The sequence below is a fragment of the Scyliorhinus torazame genome, chromosome 17 (assembly GCF_047496885.1).
Source record: "Scyliorhinus torazame isolate Kashiwa2021f chromosome 17, sScyTor2.1, whole genome shotgun sequence".
In the NCBI taxonomy this organism is placed as follows: domain Eukaryota; kingdom Metazoa; phylum Chordata; class Chondrichthyes; order Carcharhiniformes; family Scyliorhinidae; genus Scyliorhinus; species Scyliorhinus torazame.
Genome location: NC_092723.1, coordinates 70724073 through 70750344, shown reverse-complemented (window position 1 = coordinate 70750344; position 26272 = coordinate 70724073). Strand labels below are relative to the sequence as shown.

The window sequence follows — 26272 nt, the reverse complement described above, 5'->3', positions numbered from 1 at the left end:
GCAAGATCTTGTCGCTTTTAATCTTGGCCCGCTGTGCATTATTGAACATGAAAGCAACCGACCGTTGGTCCGTGAGGAGAGTGAATCTTCTGCCGGCCAGGTAATGCCTCCAATGTCTCACAGCTTCAACTATGGCTTGTGCCTCTTTTTTGACCGAGGAATGGCGAATTTCGGAAGCATGGAGGGTATGTGAGAAGAAGGCCACGGGTCTGCCCGCTTGGTTGAGGGTGGCCGCCAGAGCTACGTCAGACGCATCACTCTCGACCTGGAAGGGGAGGGACCCGTCGATGGCGCGCATCGTGGCCTTTGCAATGTCTGCTTTGATGCGGCTGAAGGCCTGGCGGGCCTCCGTCAACAGGGGGAAGGTTGTGGACTGGATTAGGGGTCGGGCTTTGTCTGCGTAGTTCGGGACCGACTGTGTGTAATAGCTGAAAAACCCGATGCAGCGCTTCAGGGCCTTGGGGCAGTGAGGGAGGGGGAACTCCATAAGGGGGCGCATGCGCTCAGGGTCAAGGCCTACAACTCCATTTCGCACTACGTAGCCTAGAATGGCTAGACGGTCGGTGCTAAACACGCATTTATCCTTATTGTACGTTAAGTTAAGGATTTTCGCGGTCTGGAGAAATTTGCGGAGGTTGGTGTCGTGGTCCTGCTGGTCATGGCCGCAGATGGTGACGTTATCCAGATACAGGAACGTTGCGCGTAAGCCGTGCCGGTCAACCATTCGGTCCATCTCTCGCTGGAAGACCGAGACCCCATTAGTGACACCAAAGGGAACTCTTAAAAATTCTTAGAGCCGCCCATCTGCTTCGAAGGCAGTGTACTTGCGGTCACTATTACGGAGGGGTAACTGGTGGTAGGCGGACTTGAGATCCACCGTGGAGAAGACCTTGTATTGCGCGATCCTGTTTACCAGGTCGGCTATACGGGGGAGAGGGTACGCGTCCAGCTGCGTAAACCTGTTGATGGTCTGACTGTAGTCAATGACCATCCTATGTTCCTCCCCGGTCTTTACCACCACTACTTGAGCTCTCCAGGGACTGTTGCTCGCTTTGATGACCCGTTCCCTCAGCAGCCTTTGGACCTCTGACCTGATGAAGGTCCGGTCCTGGGGACTGTGCCATCTGCTCCTGGTGGCGACTGTCATGATATTCAAGAGAACATCACAGCACATAAACACCTACATAATGATAGACAGAGCAACGGACCAATTAGAACACATAACACGACAGCCAATCACAGACGAGAGCATACACAGTACAAAACAAGAAACACAACACGTCCTGGGCAGTCCATTAGGAGACGGCACAGGGCAAGGACCTCAAAACCAGACACTCACACAGTCACCACGTGCTGAGTACCAAGTCTGTTGTATAAATAGTTTAACAGAATAAAACTGTGTTGTACCAATCGCAACCGTGTTGGTTCGTCTGTATCTCAGAGCACCCAACATATCATGGTACCAGAAGTGAATCGAAACCTACCCACAAATCTGCCATCCTGTGCCATGGACACCGTCAACACGACGCAGCCATTGCAAGTCGCTGGGAACCTGGGCATAAATTGGATGCTCTTTAAGCAGCGCTTTGAGCTCTTTATGGAAGCCAACGAAAAACAGGGCGCCTCGGACAAAAGGATGATTGCCATCCTCCTCACCACCGCAGGTCAGCACGCCATCCATGTATACAACTCCCTGGTGTTCGCGGAAGGCGAGGACAAATCTAGGTATGACACGGTCCTCCTCACGCTCGACCAACACTTCAACGTTGAAGTCAATGAGAGGTTTGAGAGGTATGTCTTCCAGAAGCGCCTGCAAGGTAAGGATGAGCTCTTTCAGTCCTTCCTGATGCAGCTCCGCATACTCGCGCAGTCCTGCGGTCACGACACCACCTCAGATATCCATGATCCGGGACCAGATCGCTTTTGGCGTTGCCTCCAGTGGCCTACGCCAGCAGCTTCTAAAAATAAAAGGCCTGACCTTAGCATCTGCAGTTGAAGCCTGTGTCCTGCATGAGAACGCGACTAGCCGCTCTGCCCAATTTCAGGCGACCAATTCGGCGCGGAGGGGGTCCTACGCGACCGGATCGGAGAGCCAGGCGACCCACGAGGCCGAACGGGTCCAGGGGATCGAGTTTCTCCCGGCCCGCGGCCCGGACGAGGACGGCCGTTTTGCACGCTTTTCGAGGCCTTGTGCATGCCAAAACCTACGGCAACACTGAGGGACGTGATGCGCAGGCACGCTCGCACAAGACCGAACTGCGCATGCGCAGTGGCGTAACGAACGCCATGACGTCACGACGTGCGGCAACTGTGGAGCTGCACATGTAAAAGGGCAATGTCCCGCAAAAACCCGACAATGCCTACGCTGTGGCAAGGTGGGCCACTACCCTGCTTACTGTCGAGCAGCTCAACCTGTTGATCTTCCGCATCTCCGACAACCTGACAGGAACGTGCGGACCATTCAGCCTCCACATTACGACATCCAAACTGATGACACAGATGATCAAGATGCCATCCGGGTTGCGGTCATTGATGGGAACCGGGTCAACACAATCAATCCGGGCGATGAAAGGTGTGCCACCCTGACGGTCAACCGATCACTTTCCGTCTGGACACTGGCGCCTCCACCAACCTCATAGCATGGTCAGCCTTCTACGCCATGAAGGTCAGATCACCAATCCGGCCGTCCCGGTGCAGAATGGTCGACTACAACGGGAACGTTATCCCGGCTATGGGATCCTGCCAGTTCCAGGTGACACACAACACACACACGGCCACACTCTCGTTCGAGATAGTCATCGAAGGACTCCCTGCTGGGCGCACAGGTTAGCAAGGCTCTCCACCTCGTGCAACAAGTTCACTCTCTCTCTCTCCAGGCGGCACATCTGACTTCCCGGATGCAGAGTTCAACGCACAGCCCCAACCGCTCCTCGCCCACAACCAGGAGGCATTCGAGGGGATGGGAACACTGCCATACACCTACCGAATTTGCCTCAAACCCGCGTCATCCCGGTCATTCACGCACCATGCAGGGTTCCTGCGCCACTTAAAGACCGCCTCAAGCAGCAGCTGCAGGATCTCCAGGACCAAGGGGTCCTATCCAGGGTCACGGAGCCCACGCCGTCGGTCAGCTCCATGGTGTGTGTCAAGAAGCCCTCCGGCGAGCTCCGTATCTGTATTGACCCCAAAGACCTCAATAATAATATCATGAGGGAACATTATCCCATAACCAAACGGGAGGAGATCACGAGTGAAATGGACCAGGTGAAAATAATTACGAAACTGGATGCTTCTAAGTTGTTTTGGCAGATCCAACTCGATCCCTCCAGCCGAAAGCTATGCACCTTCAACACCCCTTTCGGCAGGTTCTGCTACAACCGGATGCCATTTGGCATCATCTCGGCATCCGAAGTCTTTCATAGGATCATGGAGCAGATGATGGAAGGCATCGAAGGGGTGCGCGTATACGTGGATGACGTCATCATCTGGTCCACCACACCACAGGAGCACATATATCGTCTCCAACGCGTTTTTGCCCGCATACGGGAAAACGGCCTGCGCCTCAACGAGCCAAGCGTTCCTTTGCCAGACCGAGTTCAAGTTCCTGGGGGACCATATCTCCCGGTCAGGGGTCCGTCCGGATGCAGACAAGGTGAGCGCCATCACAGCCATGCCGCAGCCGGCAAACAAGAAAGCAGTGCTACGCTTCCTTGGCATGGTCAACTTCCTGGGGAAGTTCATTCCCAACCTTGCCTCCCACATGACGGCTCTGCGCCACCTCGTTAAAAAGTCCACAGAGTTCCAGTGGCAACACACACACCAGCTGGAATGGGAGGAGCTCAAACGCAAACTCACCACTGCACCGGTATTGGCGTTCTTTGACACGTCTCGTGCCACCAAAATCTCAACTGATGCCAGCCAATCCGGCATTGGAGCAGTGCTCCTGCAGCGGGATGACACGGCATCATGGGCCCCAGTTGCCTATGCATCGCGGGCCATGACCCCCACAGAGCAGCGCTACGTGCAAATCGAAAAAGGAGTGCCTGGGTTTGCTAACAGGTTTAGACAAGTTCCATGATTATGTATATGGTCTTCCCCGGTTCACTGTCGAAAAGGACCACCGCCCCCTGGTCAGCATAATAAACAAGGACCTGAACGAGATGACCCCTCGCCTCCAGCGCGTCCTACTTAAACTCAGGAGGTACGACTTCCAACTGGTCTACACCCCAGGGAAGGAACTCATCGTTGCGGATGCCCTATCCAGGGCAGTGAGCACGCCGCCAGATTCGGAGGTGTTCGTATGTCAGGTCGAGGCGCAGGTGGCCTTCACATCGGCAAATCTGCCAGCTGACGACTCCAGTCTGGCCCGTATTCGCCGAGAGACTGCGGCCGACCCCCTTCTACAGCATGTGATGCGCCACATGACGGGAGGGTGGCTCAAAGGGCAGTGCCCGCAGTTCTACACTGTCCGAGATGACCTGGCCGTCATTGATGGTGTCCTTCTGAAGCTGGACCGGATTGTGATTCCGCACAGCATGCACAAGCTGATTCTTGACCAACTACATGAAGGCCACCTGGGGGTCGAGAAGTGCAGACGGAGGGCCCGAGAGGCGGTATACTGGGCGGGCATCAGTGACGATATTGCCAACATGGTGCTCAACTGTACAACCTGCCAAAGGTTTCAGCCGGCGCAACCTCCCGAAACGCTTCTGCCCCATGAGCTGGTGACGTCCCCCTGGGCGAAGGTGGGTGTGGACCTATTTCACGCGCTCGACAGGGACTATGCCATCATAGTTGACTACTTCTCAAACTACCCAGAAGCCATACGCCTGCACGATTTGACGTCATCTGCTGTCATCAGGGCTTGCAAAGACACCTTTGCCCGCCACGGCATTCCGATGACTGTCATGTCGGACAGTGGGCCCTGTTTCGCCAGCCAGGAATGGTCATCGTTTGCTGTCTCGTATGGCTTCACTCACGTGACGTCCAGCCCGCCGCACCCCCCAGTCAAATGGAAAGGCTGAGAAGGGCGTTCACATTGTCAAGCGGCTCCTCTGCAAGGCTGCTGCTGCCAGGTCGGACTTCTGCCTCGCCCTGCTGGCCTATCGCTCGGCCCCACTCGCCACTGGTCTCTCACCAGCACAGCTGCTGATGGGTCGCGCCCTCAGAACCACTGTGCCTTCCATCATGGCACCAACAATAGACCATGCTCCGGTACTGCATAGGATGCAACTGCAGCGCGGTCACCAGAAGCGATCGTATGACATACGGGAAACTTATCTTCCCGCCCTGGCCCCTGGAGACGACGTCCGCATCCACCTACCAGAAGGTGGCTGGTCAGCACCTGCCGAAGTTCTCCGACGCGTGGCTCCCCGCTCGTTCCTGGTACACATGCCTGATTGTTCCGTGCGTAGGCGCAATTGCCGGGCTCTTCGCCTACTTCCACGCTCACAACAAAACCTTACACTGATACCGTGTCCTCCTGTGGTTCCTGATAGTGACTTCGTGGAGCTGCCTGCTACCATGCCCCTTCCGTCGCCGCCCGTGGCCAGGCCCGCACCTCAGTCGGTGGTTCCCGACCCAGCCTTGAGGCGGTCAACCCGAATTCGTCGCCCACCTACTAGACTGGACTTATGAGACTGTTTACATGTTGAACTCTTGCAACCACTGTTTTAACATGTCTATGCTTTTCTCATTACAGGCATTCGTTTTATCGTTCCACATTTCCACGTTGTTTCTTTTTGTTATGGTACAACCTCGTTAGCATGTCACACCCGACATCGTCCCTTGTATATAGTTAAGCCCCATGTACATGCTGTAAATATTCCGCACACACACATTTAGCTGCACTCAGGACACATTTCTATTTATAACCACGTAGGCACATAATCTTGTAAAAAAAGGGGGGATGTCATGATATTCAAGAGAACATCACAGCACATAAACACATACATAATGATAGACAGAGCAATGGACCAATTAGCACACATAACACGACAGCCAATCACAGACAAGAGCATACACAGTACAAAACAAGAAACACAACACTTCCTGGGCAGTCCATTAGGAGACGGCACACGGCAAGGACCTCAAAGCCAGACACTCACACAGTCACCACGTGCTGAGGACCAAGTTTGTTGTATAAATAGTTTAACAGAATTAAACTGCGTTGTACCAATCGCAACCGTGTTGGTTCGTCTGTATCTCAAAGCACCCAACACATCAGCGATGGGTTTGCAATCCGGGGTGAGGTTCGCAAACAGGGAAGGCGGGTCGACCTTAAGGATCGCGAGGCCGCAGACAGTAAGGGGGGGTATAGGACTCCCGAATTTAAAGGTCAGGCTTTGCAAGTTACATTGGAAGTCCAACCCCAGGAGTGTAGCCGCGCAGAGGTGCGGCAGGACATAAAGGCGGAAATTGTTGAATCTCCTGCCTTGGACAGTGAGATTCGCTAGGCAGAACCCCTTTATCTCCACCGAGTATGACCCAGAGGCCAGGGAGATCCTTTGGTTTACAGGGTGGGTAACAAGTGAACAGCGCCTTACCGTGTTGGGGTGAACAAAGCTTTCCGTGCTCCCAGAGTCAATCAGGCAAGACGTCTCGTGGCCGTTGATGAAGACCGTCGTTGTTGCTGTTGCGAGTGTCCGAGGTCAACTTTGATCCAGTGTCACCGAGGCCAGATGAAGCAGATGCGAGTTCTGATTGGGCAGCGTGTAGTCGGCCGTGCTGGGGGCCTGGGGTCCCATCCAAGATGGCGTCGCCCATGGGTCGTACATGGTGGCCAGGGATGGACAAGATGGCGGCGGGGATTGACAAAATGGCGGCGCTCACCTGTCCAGCGTGGTGTCCGGGGGGCAAGATGGGTCGCACGTGGCCCTAGGATAGGGGGGTGGTGGTGAGCGCTGGCCGGCCGGGGCCTGAAGGGGGGGTTGCTGCGGCGGTCTGGAGTCGCTGGACACCGTGGCCACGGTGCGGGCCTGGCAGATTCCCACAAAGTGGCCCTTCTTGCCGCACCCATTGCAGGTGGCGGTGCGGGCCGGGCAGCGCGGGCGGGGATGATTCGCCTGCCCGCAGAAGAAACAGCGGGGCCCGGCGGCGTTAGCGTACCGTCTCGCAGTGCTGGCCTGCGGGGTCAGGGAGAAGGTCTGTGGGGCTGCCACTGCGGGGTGCCACGCAGCCCAGGGGGCCGCCGCGCGGTCGGGCGCATAGGACTGCGCGTTTTGGGAGGCTATGTCCATGGACCCTGCCAGGGCCCGTGCCTCTCTAAGTCTCAGGGTGTCCTTTTCTAGGAGGCTTTGGCGGATCGCTGAGGAGCTCATACCTGCTACGAAGGCATCCTGATTAAAAGTTCCGTGTGCTCGCTCCCCAAAACTTACGGGCAGCCACAGTTTCGGCCCAGCACCAGTTGCGCCCGGTAGAAATCCTCCAACGATTCCCCGGGGCTTTGCCGTCTAGTTGCAAGCAGGTGACGTGCGTAGACCTGATTTACAGGACGGATATAATGTCCTTCTAACAGTTCGATCGCGGCATCATAGTCCTCCGCCTCCTCGATAAGGGTGTAGATCCCAGGGCTGACCCTTAAGCGCAGGAGATGCATTTTCTGTTCTCCTGAGGGGGTGCCTCCGGCCGTCTCGAGGTAGCCTTTAAAGCACGCCAGCCAGTGTTCAAATATTGCAGCCGAGTTCTCCGCGTGGGGGCTGAGTTGTAGGCACTCCGGTTTGATTCGGAGATCCATCCTTCCAGCTTAAGTCTCATTGATTAAATTGATGCACGATCAATTACACTCAAGACTAAGTGATTTCATAACTGAAGGCTTTAGTCGACTAGAACTTGTTACCCAGCAGCTTCGGTACAGAAAGTGAAGGCTGCTGGGACGGCACCGTTTCTAATACTCTGCTTGTCAAGGCGGAGCTACGTAACAACAGCCAATGGTAAACTCCTAGGTTTAACCAATGGTCATGTGCCTCTTAGGTACAGCAATACCTGATAATACCACATACTTCAAAAGGAACCAAAAAAATACAGCGATTTGGGAAAACAGCATGGTAGTAAGATATATTGGAGAAGCTCCTTCAATGAACCAGCATATGATGGAGTGAATGGCCTCATTCCATGCTGTAACATTCTAGATTCTGCACCAGTGACTTGTTACATCGGTGAATGTGGAGTAGATGGATAGTTATGCGGCGAGGAGGAAAGCCCGGCTCACAGATGAGTGATGTCTTACCCCACAGTGACCACAGGAATTCTCACCTGCTCCTCCCCAATCCCATTTGTAGTATATTCGACATTTCCATGCAGTGATCTACTCCATCGTGTAGAGGCATGAAACCCTGTGACAAATGCCGCGCGAGAGAAAAGAAGGCCAGAGGGGAAGCTGTAAATGCTGGAATTCTGAAATTAAGAAACAAGGTGTGGAAGGCTGCAGTGCCTGCGAAGGGAGTGGGCAGGTGAACGATTCCGCGATAATCCAACGTTAGAACAGAAAACAAAGTATTTCAGTGAGGGTTGGATAAAAATGGTACGGAGAGTCACGGAGATGGAGCTGGCTTACAAATTATTTGTTAGAGGAGGGAGCTTCACCTCCTTTCAGTATTACTAATTTTTTTCAAAAGTTAATGTTTAATTAACATAACAGAATTTATGCGTTTATTTTTTAGTGTGCACAGAGCTCACAGAGATGAACAGCGTGTTTACCCATATATATAACAATGTGTTTGATCTCTACCCAGTGCTTCTGAGCTCACGCTTTATTTAGATCCTCAGTCAGTGCTTATCAAACCTTTCCTCAATGTGTGTCTATCGGCTACCATCATCATTCCTAACCCCCTGAGCCCGCCCGCACAGATCCTCAGTAGTTCTCCAATCCCAGATGGTAGGTCCGGTGCCGCCCTGCTCCGCAGATTCCTCTTTGATTGTCCTGGAAGTCTCTCACCAATGACAATGCTTGCTTTCTCTCATCCGAATGTGCACGCAAACACAAGAAGATGCCGCAGAAAAGAAGCCAAGGAAAAAGAAACCAAAGGCTGATCCAGAAGATCCGGAACCAGAGAAAGACCCGTACGCCAAGTTCATCAAAGACCCCAAGAAGAAGAAGGAGAACCCTGCATCCTATTTCACTGTGGATAAAGTATCCAAAAAACAAGGTACATCAGCCACACACACAAAGGGCCAGATCCAACACCGTACATTACTCTATATGTCACAATTTAGAAAATTAACCACAATGTGTGTATTATCTATACCACAACATTTATTTTCATTCATTTAGGGAATGTGGGTATCGCAGTTAGGCCAGCATTTATTGCCCATCCCTAATTGTCCTTCAGTGGCTTGCAAGGACATTTCAGAGTCAACCACATTGATGTGTGGGTCTGGAGTCACTTGTAGGTCAGACCAGCTAAGGATGGCAGATTTCCTTCTCTAAAGGGCATCAGTGAACCCGGTGCACCTTTGCAACAATCGGCAAAGGTTTCATGGTCATTACTGGACTTTTAATCTTTTAACTTTTCTTTATTGAATTCAATTTTTTGCTGTGGTTGCAATTCAAACATGGGTCCCAGAGCATTACCCTGGGTCTTTGGATTACTTGTCCAGTGACAGTAACATTGCAACACCGCCTCCACTATGATAATCTATGAAAGAAGGAACTTGGATTAATATAGCCTCTTTTATGTTCTCAGATCATACCAAAATGCTTTGCAACCAATGAAGTATTTTTGAAGTGTATTCAGTGATAAGCAGCAGCCAATTTGCACAAAATCAATTCAATGTGATTATCAGCAAATAATCTGTTTTACTGATGTTGGTTGAGATATGAATATTCGCCAGGACATGGAGGAAAATTCCCTTCCTCTTCTTCAAATAGTACCATGTGATCTTTTACACAAACCAGGCCTCGGTTTAACATTCCAGCAGAATGATTGCAACTCCAACAACGCAGCACCTCCATATTTCCAGAGATTTGGCCCTTCCCAAAAAAGGCAGCAAGTTCCCAGGAACAATGCAGTTTGATCGCTGCTATTTTTGATGAGGTTCCAGCAGTTTCCTGTCAGGATGAGAGAATGAGGTTGGAGGAACCCAGAGGAATTTAGGCCCAAGTGCTTCGTCTACACGAAGGGGCAGGTTTAGCACAGGACTAAATAGTTGGCTTTTAAAGCTGACCAAGGAAGGGCAGCAGCGCGGGTTCAATTCCCGTACCAGCCTCCCCAAACAGGCGCTGGAATGTGGCGACTAGGGGCTTTTCATAGTAACTTCACTTAAAGTCTACTTCTGACAATTGGCGATTTTCATTTCATTTCATTACACTTGCACGCAACCCCTATTCTACAACATCGGTACCAACATGTTGCAACAAACCCTATACTAATAACATCTGCACCCAACACATCACAACAAACAAAGTAAAATCCCAGCAGGTCTGTAGGGAGAGAAAAGAACTAACGTTTCAAGTCCAACAACTCTTTGTCAAAGCTAACAGACAGAGAAAGGGGGAAATATTTATACTGTGGAGTGAGAATGAAAGATGAGTCATAACCCCCAAAACCCAGGGAAACCGGGTGCTAATGGCCACAGAAACCAAAGGGAAAGAGTGCTAAATCAGAGGGTGAACTGTGATAGATGTAGATGTGACAGGGCCCTCAAAAGTGTGCAGTCCATCTCTTGCGCCACTACCCTCGTCCCCTCCCCTCCCTCCCAGAACAAGGATAGAGTCCCCCTCGTTCTCACATTTCATCCCACCAGCCTCCATATGCAAAGCATAATCCTCCGCCATTTTCGCCAACTCCAGCGTGATGTCACCACCAAACACATCTTCCCTTCACTCCCTCTGTCAGCATTCCACAGAGACCGTTCCCTCCAAGATAATCTTCCTCCACCATACCCAGTACCTCTCCCATCACCCATGGCACCTTCCCATGCAATCGCAGAAGGTGTAACACCTGCCCTTTTACGTCTTCCATGCTTAACATCCCAGGCCCAAAACACTCATTCCAGGTTAAGCAGCGTTTCACTTGCATCTCTTCCAATTTGGTCTATTGCATTCGCTGCTCCCAATGTGGTCTCCTCTATATCGGAGAGACCAAATGCAGACTGGGTGATCGCTTTGCTGTGCATCTTCGGTCTGTGCGCATTCAGGACCCTGACCTTCCCGTTGCTTGCCATTTTAACAAAAGACCCTGATCCCTTGTCTGTCCTTGGCCTGCTACAATGTTCCAGTGAAGCTGAAGGCAAACTGGAGGAACAACATCTCATCTTCCGGTTAGGCACGCTACAGTCTTCCGGCCTGAACATCGAATTCAACAACTTCAGATGATTAGCTCTACCCCACCTCGACCCATTTATTTTCATCCCATTTCAGTTTAACTATCTTTTATCATTTCTCACTTTCTTGTCTTTCTTAATATATATTAAACCCCACCCCCCACATCTTATCAACCTGTCTTATGCTAAATAACGTCTGTACCCAACATAACACAGCAAACCCAGTACTAATAACTTCTGTACCCAACACATTGCATCAAACGCTCTACTTATAACATGTGTACACAACACAGTGAGCAGGTTTAACTCAGTTGGATGGACAGCTGGTTCATGATGGATAGCGAGGCCAGCAGCACGGCTTCCATTCCTGTACCAGCTCAACCTTGGCCCTCGCCTGAGGTGTGGTGATTCTCAACTTAAATCACCACCAGTCAACTCTCCCCCTCATAGAGGAAAGCTGTCTATGGTCATCTAGGACTCTGGCGACTTTACTTACTTTACACAACACATCACAACAAACCCTATACTAATAATGGGTGGCACGGTAGCACAGTGGTTAGCACTGCTGCTTCACAGCTCCATGATCCCAGGTTCAATTCCCGGCTTGGGTCACTGTCTGCACGTTCTCCCCGTGTCTGCGTGGGTTTCCTCCGGGTGCTCCAGTTTCCTCCTACAGTCCAAAGATGTATAGGTTAGGTGAATTGGCCATGATAACTTGCCCTGAGTGTCTATAAAGGTTAGGTGGGGTTACTGGGTTACGGGGCTAGGGTGGAGGTGTGGGCTTAAGTAGGGTGCTCTTTCCAGGGGCCGGTGCAGACTCAATGGGCCGAATGGTCTCCTTTTGCACTGTAAATTCGATGATTCTATGAACATCTGTACCCAACCCACCACAACAAACCCTATACTAATAACATCTGTACCCAACACATCATAACAAATGTTTTACTAATGACATCTGTACCCATCATACCACTACAAACCCTATTCTAATAACATCTGAACCCAACACATCATTATATTCTCTGGTACTCTGGGCTGGGTATCACGTGGGTGAGAATTCCTACTGGTTCTGACAAACGTAGCCCTGATGCGGTGGACCTCACGGTGGGCCAAGGGGGTAACTCTTTAAGGGAGTTGCCCCCAAAATCCATCGGAGGTCACAATCCCCTCCCTCAATGCAAGACCCTCCCACCCCACCCCCACCAGACTCCCCACCACCTCACCACCAGAGACCCCCCACAGAAACACCCTAAATACAGAGACCCCCTACGGAAAATGCCCCAGAAGAGAGATCCCTGGCAGAAAGCGCCTCAGTAGAGAGATCCCTGTCAGGAAGCTCCTCAGAAGAGAGATCCCTGTCAGGAAGCTCATCAGAAGAGCGATCCCTCTCAGGAAACTCCTCAGTAGAGAGATCCCTGTCAGGAAACTCCTCAGTAGAGAGATCCCTGTCAGGAAGCTCCTCAGAAGAGAGATCCCTGTCAGGAAGCTCATCAGAAGAGCGATCCCTGTCAGGAAACTCCTCAGTAGAGAGATTCCTGTCAGGAAGCTCCTCAGAAGAGAGATCCCTGTCAGGAAGCTCATCAGAAGAGCGATCCCTGTCAGGAAACTCCTCAGTAGAGAGATTCCTGTCAGGAAGCTCCTCAGAAGAGAGATCCCTGTCAGGAAGCTCATCAGAAGAGCGATCCCTGTCAGGAAACTCCTCAGTAGAGAGCTCCCTGTCAGGAAGCTCCTCAGTAGAGAGATCGCTGTCAGGAAGCTCCTCATCGAGAGATCCTGTCAGGAAGCTCCTCAGTCGAGAGATCCCTGTCAGGAAGCTCCTCAGTAGAGAGATCCCTGTCAGGAAGCTCCTCAGTAGAGAGATCCCTGTCAGGAAGCTTCTCAGTAAAGAGGTCCCTGTCAGGAAGCTCCCTAGAAGAGAGATTCCTGTCAGGAAGTCCCCCAGAAGAGAGATCCCTGTCAGGAAGCACCTCAATAGAGGGATCCCTGTCAGCAAGCTCCTCAGTAGAGAGATCCCTGTCAAGAAGCTCCTCAGTAGAGAGATCCCTGTCAGGAAGCTCCCCAGTAGAGAGTTCCCAGTCAGGAAGCTCCTCAGTAGAGAGATCTCTGTCAGGAAGCTCCTCAATAGAGGGATCCCTGTCAGGAAGCTCATCAGTCGAGCGATCCCTGTCAGGAAGCTCCTCAGCAGAGAGATCCCTGTCAGGAAGCACCTCAGAAGAGCAATTCCTGTCTGGAGACTGGAGAAAAGTACAGACAGAGGCAGTGAAAAAAAAATCACTGCTTAACATTCACCTGGACAATACACCTGCTGGTTCAGGCAGAGGAAGCACCACCTATCAATTCCTGGAAACAGAAAACCACTCAGCTGGGTTTAAACCCTCTCACATCTTTTGAGCTGCAAGCCATTCATTCATTGTTCCATGACAATGATTTTACTGGTGTTATGGGTCCGGGTTTACAGAACCCCAAAGTGTTTCATGGAGTTCAACCGACCCACAACTTTTAATAGATTATGGTGTGGGAATCACACGGCGTACTCTCCAGGTGTGATACAGCAATTATGGACAAATGGTTTTTAAAACAAAACAATGTTTATTCTATGAACTCAATTTAACCTTTAAAAAACAAACATTGACTATCTTAACACCCATTACTTCAAAGATAACCCCAAACGACTACAACACTAAATAGTCCTTCAAACTGTTCCTTTAAACATCCAAAAAACTTCAACTTTCAAAAACAGACATGAGGTTACATTCAATATATTTATAGTCTTTGGATTTGCAGACATCAACAGACCAGCTCTGTTTCTTCGTGCAACTCTCAGCAAGCTCTGTGTTTTCTTCCTGCAGCTCTCAGCAAAACACACAGACACTCCCAGCTTTCTCCTCAAACTGAAACCAAAAGCAGAAGTGAGCTCAATTCAGCTCCCCCTACCCTCTGACATCACTTCAGTAATATGATCAGCTCCATTTCTTAAAGGTACATTGCTTAAACACCCATTTCTTAAAGGTACTCTCACATGACACCTCTCCCCAAGAAAAAAAAAATAAACCATCAACTTCAAGATGGTTTCATTTTTCATCTTTGCACCATCAATTAAGAAATGCACACAGTAAAAATACTTTTTGTTTAAAAAATAAACAACACATGCAAACAGGCATAATAATATAATCCATTTTTCCCATTCTTCTTCCTCTAACCAAAATCCTTTCCGATTGACAGTCTCTTTGAACAAGAAAGTCTCTGCACAATCCATCCATTCCTCTACGCCTCAGCATTTCTCTTTAAAGTTAGATACTTCAGTTCAATCTGATCGCAGAGTCGCTTGCAATTCTCCAAAACAGGAGTATTGGTTACCACAGCTTTCAGGCAGTCAAATGCATGTCGAAAGTCCGCTGTCCATTGAAATTTTTTAATACATTTCTTCAGCAAGTCCGTCAGTGGAGCAATCACGCTACAAAACTTTTGCACAAAAGTTCGATCAGATCCACTCATGCCAAGAAATTGCATTATTTCCCTTCGTCTTGAGGGTATCGGAAACTCCTCAAGAAAAGTGATTTGGGCTTTTCCAAATTCACTTCTGGCTAGGTTCATCACCAACCCAGCCTCCTGAAGTCAATCGAAGAACTCCATACGATGTTTTAAATGTTCTTTCCATGTCTGGAAGTCGGAAATAAAAGCAGATTGTCCCACTTTCTCAATGCAATCCTTCAAACGTGGGATAGGGTAAGAGTCCGTTCTTGTAACTGCATTCACCTTTCTATAGTCCACACACAACCGTTGGGTACCGTCTGGTTTAGGTACCATCACTATGGGTGAGCTCCATTGGCTGCAACCCACTTCAATTATGCCATTTTTAAGCATACCCTCAATCTCTTTGTTAACCTGTGCCAATTTTAAAGGGTTAAGTCTATATGGATGTTGTTTGATTAGGACAGCATTTCCCACATCTACATCATGTATAGCCATTTTAGTACTTCCCAATTTATCTCCACAAACTTGCCCATGTGATATCAATAACTCTTTCAGGTCAGTTTGTTTTTCCTCTGGAAGATAACCCAACAATTTATCCCAATTTTTAAGAACTTCCTCATTTTCCAATTTAATTTGAGGTATTTCAAATTCACAGTCATCTGGATTTGGTTCGTCACTTTGAGTTAGAATCATTAAAACCTCCTCCTTTTTCTCTCTTTCCCTTTCAAAGTACCTTTTAAGCATATTCACATGACACACTCGGTGAGTCCTCCTTCTATCTGGTGTTTTTACCACATAATTCACCTCATTTAATTTCCTTTCAACCTGATACGGTCCACAAAACCTAGCTTTTAAAGGTTCACCTAGCACTGGTAACAACACTACAACTTTATCCCCACTGGCAAAACTACGAACTTTGGATTTCTTGTCCGCTACCCGTTTCATCACATTTTGTGCAACTTTTAAATGTTGTCTAGCCAATTCACCTGCTCTATTTAATCGTTCCCTAAAATTTGATATGTAATCCAATAGTGTAACTGCCGATTTCTCACCCGCCAATTTTTCCTTAATCGATTTAAGTGGCCCTCTTACCTCATGACCAAAAATTAGTTCAAAAGGACTAAATTTGGTTGACTCATTAGGAGCATCCCTAATTGCAAACAATACGAATGGAATTCCTTTATCCCAATCCTCTGGATAATTGTGACAATAAGCCCTCAACATTGTCTTTAATGTCTGATGCCACCTTTCTAATGCTCCCTGCGATTCTGGATGGTACACAATTGATTTAAATTGTTTTATTTCTAAGCTATCCATAACTTCTCTGAATAACTTTGAGGTAAAATTTGATCCTTGATCCGATTGAATTTCTGTGGGTAGTCACAGTAACTCCTCCACAATCTTTTTAGCTGTAATATTATGTACTGGAATGGCCTCTGGAAACCTAGTAGACACTTCCATTATAGCCAAAAGATATTGATTCCCACTTTTTGTTTTAGGAAGCGGTCCTACACAATCAATTAGGACCCTTGTAAAAGGTTCCTCAAATGCTGGAATGGGTATTAAGGGTGCTGGTTTTATCACTGCTTGAGGTTTCCCTATCACTCGACATGTGTGACATGATTGACAAAATTTAACTACATCTTTATGTAGTCCAGGCCAATAAAAATGTTTCTGGATTTTAACTTGAGTTTTCCTTATCCCCAAATTACCTCCCACTGGTACCTCATGTGCCACTCTCAACACCTCCTTTCTATACCCTAACGGCAATACTACTTGATGAATTTCTGCCCACTTTTCATCCGCCTGCATATGTACAGGTCTCCATTTTCTCATCAAGACATCACTTTTACAGTAATAACACTCTGGTATACTCTGAGATTCCTCTTACGCATATGCTTTCTGATATATCCGTTTTATTTCTACATCTTTCCGTTGTAACTCCGCCAATTTTCCAGAACTAAAAATATCTGCCTCATCCTCCACCTGTTCTTGTTCTTTTTCAACCATCTGATCAAAAATCGTTTCTGATAATTGCACTTCAACTTCATCTTCACTCTTTGATTTCTCCTCTTGTCTTATCCTGTGACTTTGCGACCTTGTCACTACACAATCCAGAAAAATCGCAGGATATTCATCCTTCAACATTTCAGTTGTCTGATTTTGCACTGGCTTATCAACCATAGTAGGCATCACTCCCACCTGCGATCCAGCTATATCATTACCCAAGATAAACTGTATTCCTGGACAAGATAGTTTCTCTATTACTCCTACTACCACTTCACCACTCTTCACTGGACTTTCCAACCTTACCTTATATAATGGAACGCTGCTCCTCTCACCCTGAATTCCACATATTACAACCTTTTCTGGCAACATTCTTCCCAAACTACATAATTCCTCATCGCTTATCATTAAAGATTGACTAGCTCCTGTATCTCCTAAAATTGTGACTTCTTTACCTGCTCCTCCTGATACACATGAGTAAACTTTACCCACACAAGTAAATTCTTTAAAGACATCTGGCACCTTCGTATCAATCACCTCTTGATTAGGCTGTACAATCTTTTGCACCTCCTTCGCTTCACTTGGGCTTTCCTTTACCACTTTAACAAACCCCATAGTCTTATCCTGTTTTACCACATCAGCCTTCCCAGTGCTTTTCTTCAACCACCAACACTGTGACTTTACATGGCCTAGTTTATTACAGGGAAAACATTTGAAACTTTTAATTTATTTTCACCCTCTTAGATCTCTTTTTTAATCTGAGGTACACTCTCTTTATTATCTCCCATCAGATCACCTTTACCTTTACCGCTTGAGTATTTCTCATGTCCCCTCACCGGCTGAAACTGATGTCGGAAACCAAAGCTTTGATTTATGAACTAATTCATAATCATCTGCCATTTCTGCTGCTAACCGCACAGTTTTAACACTCTGCTCCTCCACATCAGTTCTCACTACATCAGGAATTGAATTTTTAAACTCCTCCAAAAGTAAATTTCTCTGAGAGCTTCATACATTTGATCTATTTTCAAAGCCCTTATCCACCTATCAAAATTACTCTGTTTGAGCGTTTCAAACTCCATGTATGTTTGACCAAATTCTTTCCTTAAATTTCTAAACCTTTGTCTGTAGGCTTCAGGCATTAGTTCATATGCACCTAAGATGGATTTTTTCACCTCCTCATACGTCCCAGATACCTCCTCCGGTAGTGATGCAAAGACTTCACTAGCTCCACCTACCAGCTTTGTTTGAATCAGTAATACCTACACGTCCTGTGGCCATTTCATTTGTTTAGCTACCTTCTCAAATGAAATGAAAAAGGCTTCTCCCTCCTTCTCGTCAAACCTTGGCAATATATTTAAATAGATTCCCACCAAGCCTTCGACTTTGACGCTCTTTCTCACTATCCTTATCACTATCATCCAACTTTACGTTTCCCTTTACATCTACCAATTTTAACTGACTCATGTTTCATGGCCATTTTCTGAAGTTCAAACTCTCTCTCTCTCTTATCTTTTTCCCTGATCTGTATCTCCCTTTGTCTTTCTTTTTGTTCTGCTAGGGCTATTCTTTTTTTTCTCCTTTCTTCTCTCTCCTTTTCTTTTTACTCTATCTCTCTTTCTTTTTCCTCCCTCTTTCTTTTTCCTCTCTCTCTCTTTCTTTTTCTGCTCTCTCTCTTTCGTATTCAAGCTGCTTGAACCTTTCTCATGTTCAAGTTGCTTAATCTGCAACTGAATTTTTGCCATTTCCAATGAATCAGACTGTATCTCAGGCAACTTTAACTGTTTAGCCACCGCCATAATTACCTCATCTTTTCGCATTTTGTCAGGTAATGTTAACTGCAATGTTTTTGCCAAATCTAACAGTCTGCTTTTAGTCTCTGTCTGTAAGGTACTGCGTGTGACCGTCTCCACCCCCAAAAACTTCAGAGCCTCTGAAAGAGCCATTGTCCACAACACACTCCCCACTTAAACTAAAATACCACACCTGAGAAGCAACCACAATATGCTCACCCCTCACTGTTTTTAAGTTCACTAAGCCAATCCAATAGATAGACTTTTATCCCGGACGAGCCCCCAATTGTTATGGGTCCGGGTTTACAGAACCTTAAAGTGATTCATGGAGTTCAACCGACCCACAACTTTTAATAGATTGTGGTGTGGGAAGCACACGGCGTACTCTCCGGGTGTGATACAGCAATTATGGACAAATGGTTTTTAAAACAAAACAATGTTTATTCTATGAACTCAATTTAACCTTTAAAAAACAAACATTGAATATCTTAACACCCATTATTTCAAAGATAACCCCAAACGACTACAACACTAAATAATCCTTCAAACTGTTCCTTTAAACATCCAAAAGACTTCAACCTTCAAAAACAGACATGAGGTTACATTCAATATATTTATAGTCTTTGGATTTGCAGACATCAACAGACCAGCTCTGTTTCTTCCTGCAGCTCTCAGCAAAACACACAGACACTCCCAGCTTACTCCTCAAACTGAAACCAAAAGCAGAAGTGAGCTCAGCTCCCCCCACCCTCTGACATCACTTCACTAATATGATCAGCTCCATTTCTTAAAGGTACATTGCTTAAACATCCATTTCTTAAAGGTACTCTCACATGACACTGGGATGTGATTGACAGCTTTCACAGACACAGCTGTCAGCATTGCTCCATTCATCTCCCTTCACGGTTGAGAGACTTTGAAGTGGTCAGCTAGAAACTAACAGCATTTAACTCTGGCGGTGTGGGGGGGGGGGGGGGGTGGCAAAGGGGAGTAACCATCTACGGGACCTCACTATTGGGCCGCCCGCTCAAAATGGTGGCCCGATAGCGAGATTCCCTTGAGAATCCCTCGCCATGCACAAATTTGCATGTCTAAGGATTGGAACACACTTCCTTATTTGGAGCACAGTTTTTATTTTCAAACCATGCTTTTTATTTAAAGCAGAGATGAAAGTCCATGGTATAACACATTGGAACAGCCTGTATGGAATGTGTTGGTTGGAGGTCCGAGTTTTCATCCTGTGTGTCTACCATATTGTGGAAGGACAAACAGGTGGCAATCCGTACCCACACCCAAAGCAGGGAGTAGGTCCTTTGTGTATGTAAACAAGAGGACTTGCGCCTGCTTGAGGACCCTTTTCCTTGACTGAATTTCCCAGAGTCAGCCATCGCCATTATCAGCTGCTCTCGGGGAAATCCGTCTCTGGGTAAGGGACTCGCCTGAACGTAGAACCAGAAGGACCAGAAAAGTTTCACTCCACTCTGCATTTAACCATCCTCCAAGTTGGTGCCATTCCCATTGTCTAATCCGGAATTTCTTAGCCTTGGAATTTCAGGACCAAAGGATCGCATCATTATTCCAATGAGTGAGCAAGAATTGAATTGTTTGGGGAAGGTTCCAGATTTGCATTACCCTTTCATCATTTCCCTCTTGAATGATAAGATCATCCTAACTGGTTCTGGACCCACCCCAGTAGAGGAAACCTATTCTATCTGAGCCTATGATCTACAAATGATATTAAGATCTATGTGACTGTGAGAACTGTAGACAGTATTCATCGGCGTCAGTTGGGTCTTACTGTGTTGGGAGGTTGGGTCGAGCATACAATGTATAATTTGGGTAAGTGTTATGCACATGACCATAAGACCATAAGATATAGGAACGGAAGTAAAGCCATTCGGCCCATCGAGTCCACTCCACCATTCAATCATGGCTGATTTCAAATCCATTTACCCGCGCTCTCTCCATAGCCCTTAATTCCTCGAGAAATCAAGAATTTGTCAACTTCTGTCTTAAAGACACTCAACATCCCGGCCTCCACCGCCCTCTGTGGCAATGAATTCCACAGACCCACCACTCTCTGGCTGAAGAAATTTCTCCTCATCTCTGTTCTAAAGTGACTCCCTTTTATTCTAAGGCTGTGCCCCCGGGTCCTAGTCTCCCCTGCTAATGGAAACAACTTCCCTACGTCCACCCTATCTAAGCCATTCATTATCTTGTAAGTTTCTATTAGATCTCCCCTCAACCTCCTAAACTCCAATGAATATAATCCCAGGATCATCAGACGTTCATCGTATGTTAGGCCTACCATTCCTGGGATCATCCGTGTGAATCTCCGCTGGACCCACTCCAGTGCCAGTATGTCCTTCCTGAGGTGTGGGACCCAAAATTGCTCACAGTATTCTAAATGCGGCCTAACTAATGCTTTATAAAGCTTCAGAAGTACATCCCTGCTTTTATATTCCAAGCCTCTTGAGATAAATGACAACATTGCATTTGCTTTGTTAATTACGGACTCAACCTGCAAGTTTACCTTTAGAGAATCCTGGACTAGGACTCCCAAGTCCCTTTGCACTTCAGCATTATGAATTTTGTCACCGTTTAGAAAATAGTCCATGCCTCTATTCTTTTTTCCAAAGTGCAAGACCTTCACTTGCCCACGTTGAATTTCATCAGCCATTTCTTGGACCACTCTCTTAAACTGTCTAAATCTTTCTGCAGCCTCCCCACCTCCTCCATACTACCTGCCCCTCCACCTATCTTTGTATCATCGGCAAACTTAGCCAGAATGTCCCCAGTCCCATCATCTAGATCGTTAATATATAAAGAGAACAGCTGTGGCCCCAACACTGAACCCTGTGGGACAACCTTTTATCCCCACTCTCTGCCTTCTGCCTGACAGCCAATCGTCAATCCATGTTAGTACCTTGCCTCGAATACCATGGGCCCTTATTTTACTCAGCAGTCTCCCGTGAGGCACCTTATCAAAGGCCTTTTGGAAGTCAAGATAGATAACATCCATTGGCTCTCCTTGGTCTAACCTATTTGTTATCTCTTCAAAGAACTCTAACAGGTTTGTCAGGCACGACCTCCCCTTATTAAATCCATGCTGACTTGTCCTAATCCGATCCTGCACTTCCAAGAATTTAGAAATCTCATCCTTAACAATGGATTCAAGAATCTTGCCAACAACCGAATTTAGGCTAACTGGCCTATAATTTTCCATCTTTTTCCTTGTTCCCTTCTTGAACAGGGGGGTTACAACAGCGATTTTCCAATCCTCTGGGACTTTCCGTGACTCCAGTGACTTTTGAAAGATCATAACTAACGCCTCCACTATTTCTTCAGCTATCTCCTTTAGAACTCTAGGGTGTAGACCATCTGGGCCCGGAGATTTATCAATTTTTAGACCTCTTAGTTCTCTAGCACTTTCTCCTTTGTGATGGCTACCATATTCAACTCTGCCCCCTGACTCTCCTGAATTGTTGGGATATTACTCATGTCTTCTACTGTGAAGACTGACGCAAAGTACTTATTTAGTTCCTCAGCTATTTCCTTGTCTCCCATAACTAGGTTACCAGCGTCATTTTGGAGCGGCCCAATGTCAACTTTTGCCTCCCGTTTGTTTTTAATGTATTGAAAGAAACTTTTGCTATCATTCCTAATGTTACTGGCTAGCCTACCTTCATAATTGATCCTCTCTTTCCTTATTTCTCTCTTTGTTATCCTCTGTTTGTTTTTGTAGCCTTCCCAATCTTCTGACTTCCCACTACTCTTTGCCACATTATAGGCTTTCTCTTTTGCTTTGATGCATTCCCTAACTCCCTTTGTCAGCCATGGCTGCCTAATCCCCACTCTGATAACCTTTCTTTTCTTTGGGATGAACCTCTGTACTGTGTCCTCAATTACTCCCAGAAACTCCTGCATTGCTTTTCTACTGTCTTTCCCAGTAGGCTCTGCTCCCAGTCGATTTTCGTCAGTTCCTCCCTCATGCCCCTGTAGTTACCTTTATTTAACTGTAACAGCTTTACATCTGATTCTACCTTTCTTTCAAATTGGAGACTGAATTCTACCATATTATGATCACTGCCTCCTAAGTGTTCCCTTACTTTAAGATCTTTAATCAAGTCTGGCTCATTACACTCATGACACTAAGTCCAGAATGGCCTGTCCCCTCGTGGGCTCCATCACAAGCTGTTCCAAAAAGCCCTCCTGTAAACATTCAATGAATTCCCTTTCCTTGGGTCCACTGGCAGCATTATTTACCCAGTCCACCTGCATATTGAAGTCCCCCATGATCACTGTGACCTTGCCTTTCTGACATGCACTTTCTATTTCGTGGTGCATTTTGTGCCCCCGGTCCTGACCACTGTTAGGAGGCCTGTACATAACTCCCATTATGGTTTTTTTGCCTTTGTGGTTCCTCAACTCTACCCACACAGACTCCACATCATCTGACCCTATGTCGTTTAGTGCTATTGATTTAATTTCATTCCTAATTAACAAGGCAACCCCGCCCCCTCTGCCCACCTCTCTGTCTTTTCGATAGGTTGTGAATCCCTGGATGTTTAAATGCCAGTCCTGAACCCCCTGCAACCACATCTCTGTGATGCCTACCACATCATACTTGCCAGTCACAATCTGGGCCGCAAGCTCATCTACCTTGTTCCGTACACTGCGCGCATTTAAATATAGCACCTTTAATTCTCTATTGATCGTCCCTTTTTGTTTTCTTACTGTGGTGGACCTTGGTTTACTGAGCCTTTCCATACACTGTGTCATATTTTGTGGGATGGGGACAATCGTAACCTCTCCTGAGTTCTGTCTTTTCGTGCTTTTTTGTATTCCTAAGCAGCTATGCTCCCCGCTGATTACTTCACCTCTTAGTTCCCTGGCTTTCCCTTCCCCCCCAATCTCTAGTTTAACATCCTATTGACCACCCTATTTACTCTTTTCGCCAGAACACTGGTCCCAGCTCGGTTCAGGTGGATGAGCGGGATAAATGAGCGGGATAAATGCTCAAATTTCCCACACCTTTCAGGGAAAAGCATTAAAGAAGATGTAGCAAAAAAGCAATTTGCAGCTGGAAGCGAAGTATGGGCTGGAGCAGGGGGAAATGTTTAGATACATGCAGGTTCGAGATTTTTCCAGAAAGGAGATACAGAGCTTCCCGGTGGAGCCGGCCTCCACCTTGTTGGAGGAGGTGCTGACGACAGGGGGACTGGTGAAGGGGGTAGTGTCAGCGGTATACGGAGCAATTTTGGAAGAGGAGAAGGCACCACTGGAAGGGATCAAAGCAAAGTGGGAGGAAGAGTTGGGAGAGGATATGGAGGAGGGGTTCTGGTGTGAGGTGCTCCGGAGAGTGAATGCCTCCACCTCGTGCGCGAGGTTGGGGCTGATACAGCTGAAGGTGGTATATAGAGCGCACCTCGCGAGGGCGAGCCGATTCTTTGAAGGAGTAGAAGGGGTGTGTGAAAGTTGCGGGGGCGTGGCCCGCAAATCACGTTCATATGTTTTGGTCCTGTCCAAAGCTAGAGGATTACTGGAAGGAGGTTTTTAGGGTAATTTCTAAAGTGGTGCACGTGAAACTGGACCCGGGCCCCCAGGAGGCCATATTTGGGGTGTCAGGCCAGCCAGGGTTGGAAACGGGTGCGGAGGTAGATGTTGTAGCCTTCGACTCGTTGATCGCCCGTCGGCGGATCCTGATTGGTTGGAGAGCAACCTCTTCACCCTGTGCCCTGGCGTGGCGGTGGGACTTGTTGGAATTCTTGACTCTTGAGAAGGTTAAGTTTGAACTGAGGGGAAGGATGGAGGGGTTCTACAATTCATGGGCATTATTCATTATGCACTTTCAAGAACTGGATAGCATCGAACATTAGTTAGGGCGTGTGGGTGGGAGGGTTGGGGGAAGGGGGCTGAGTGTGTTAATGGCGACTATGGGTGATCCCTAATTCCTTTTTATCATTTGTTTGTGCGAGCTAATGTTTGGGGTTTGGTGGAAGGATGGGATTGTTGTTATTGATAAGGGAATTGACATATTTGTTACTGATTATTGTTTATTGTTGGTGGGTGTAAATTTGGGAGAAAATGTGAAAAAGGAGGAGAATTTTTAAAATTGTTTTTTTTAAAGCAATTTGCATATTTGTGCATTTGGAATATCTAGAGCAAATAAGGCGTTGAGTGTGCATTCATAAGGCTATTGAATATAAGATTAGGCACACTATTTTGTCCTGGTACCAGGCTTCATCCCAGTCTTAATAAAAGCTATTAGGCACTCATATCCCCATGCCACCTCCATGCCAATTCATGCTCCTCACCCACCTCTTACCCCATGTCACCACCATAGCCATTCATCCAGTATCCACCATAGGCAAACTTAAGGAGCTCTGTGGAGATTAACAAAACTTCGAACAGTCCACAAACTTGGTAATGAAAGAAACTCCCATTCATGAAACCTGTTCAGAACTTGTAAAACTCCAAGTAGTCAATTTCTTATAAAGACGAACAAGCTTCTATACAGAAATAAAAATGGAAACTGCTGGATAAACTCAGTGGGTCTGGCAGAATCTGTGGGGAGAGAAACAAAGTTAACATTACATGTGTGGACGGCTCTTCTTCAGAACTGAAGAGGGGTAGAAATGCGATGGATTATATAGTTGGAGAGGGCGCCGGAGAAGGTGAAGTAGAATAGGTCAGGGATAGGGTGGAATGAAGGAGAGATTGACAAGGATGTCATGGACACAACACAAAAGGATTGTTAATGGTCCCATTAAGGACTGAAGAAGGTGCTAATAGTAGCATAATGGTAAGATAGCAGAATGTGTTACAAGGAGGACAAAGGTCAGTGCTCAGTGAAAGCAAACCGAAAGAACAAGTGAACAATTACCTTTTGTGAGAGGAAGCTCAAGCATCAAAGGCCGATCATAATTTTATAGCCTCTTTAAACTGTCAATCAAACTGTAAACTCAAAATCCCAGCTGAGATCACTGTGGCTTTTAAAGCTCAGGCATGCATTCATGATAACATAATAAAAACCTTTAGAAAATATCAAAAAAGACCTCTAATGAATCTGCGTGAATAGATGGCAATGTTTTTCTTTTTTTTTTAAATATGTTTTATTAAAGTTTTCAAACACAATTTTTTCCCTACAAATCAACAAAAATGGTAACATGATAACTGCTATATAACATTCTTTAACTAACATAGTAAACTAACCAAATAACATGAAGTAATGCTCCCCCCACCCCCTCTCCCCCTCCAAAAACACAAACAATGAGTAAAATCCTACGCCGAGCTACTCGGGACGCAAAGGCCACAACATCGGCCTCTTTCGCCTCCTGCACTCCCAGCTCATCCGCCACTCCAAATATAGCTAACCCCCAGCTTGGCTTGACCCGGACCTTCACCACCTTCGAGATCACTCCCGTCACTCCCCTCCAATACCCCTCCAGTGCCGGACACAACCAAAACATATGTGTGTGGTTCGCCGGGCTTCCCCCGCACCTCCCACACTTGTCCTCCACTCCGAAGAACCTGCTCAACCTTGCTCCCGTTATGTGTGCTCTGTGCAGCACCTTAAATTGGATCAGGCTAAGCCTGGCACACGAGGAAGAGGAATTTACCCGGCTTAGGGCATCACCCCACAAACCCTCCTCAATCTCCTCCCCGAGCTCTTCTTCCCATTTTCCCTTCAGTTCGCCCACTCTTCTCTCATCTCCCGGTATATCTCTGACACT

At 47.2% G+C, this 26272-nt stretch overlaps 1 protein-coding gene across 8 annotated transcripts in view; it reads left to right on the top strand.

The window, feature by feature from the left end:
* Positions 1–26272, top strand: part of LOC140393941 (tubby protein homolog) — a 217893-nt gene that overhangs the window by 122593 nt on the left and 69028 nt on the right. For 4 of the 8 annotated variants that reach the window (XM_072480612.1, XM_072480614.1, XM_072480608.1 and 1 more), the window contains one exon: positions 8985–9146. The exons of 3 other annotated variants lie outside the window; for them this stretch is intronic. In XM_072480612.1, coding sequence (XP_072336713.1) covers positions 8985–9146 — 162 coding nt within the window. The remainder of the gene's footprint in view (positions 1–8984; positions 9147–26272) is intronic. One more of the 8 variants, XM_072480610.1, reaches the window with a different exon arrangement.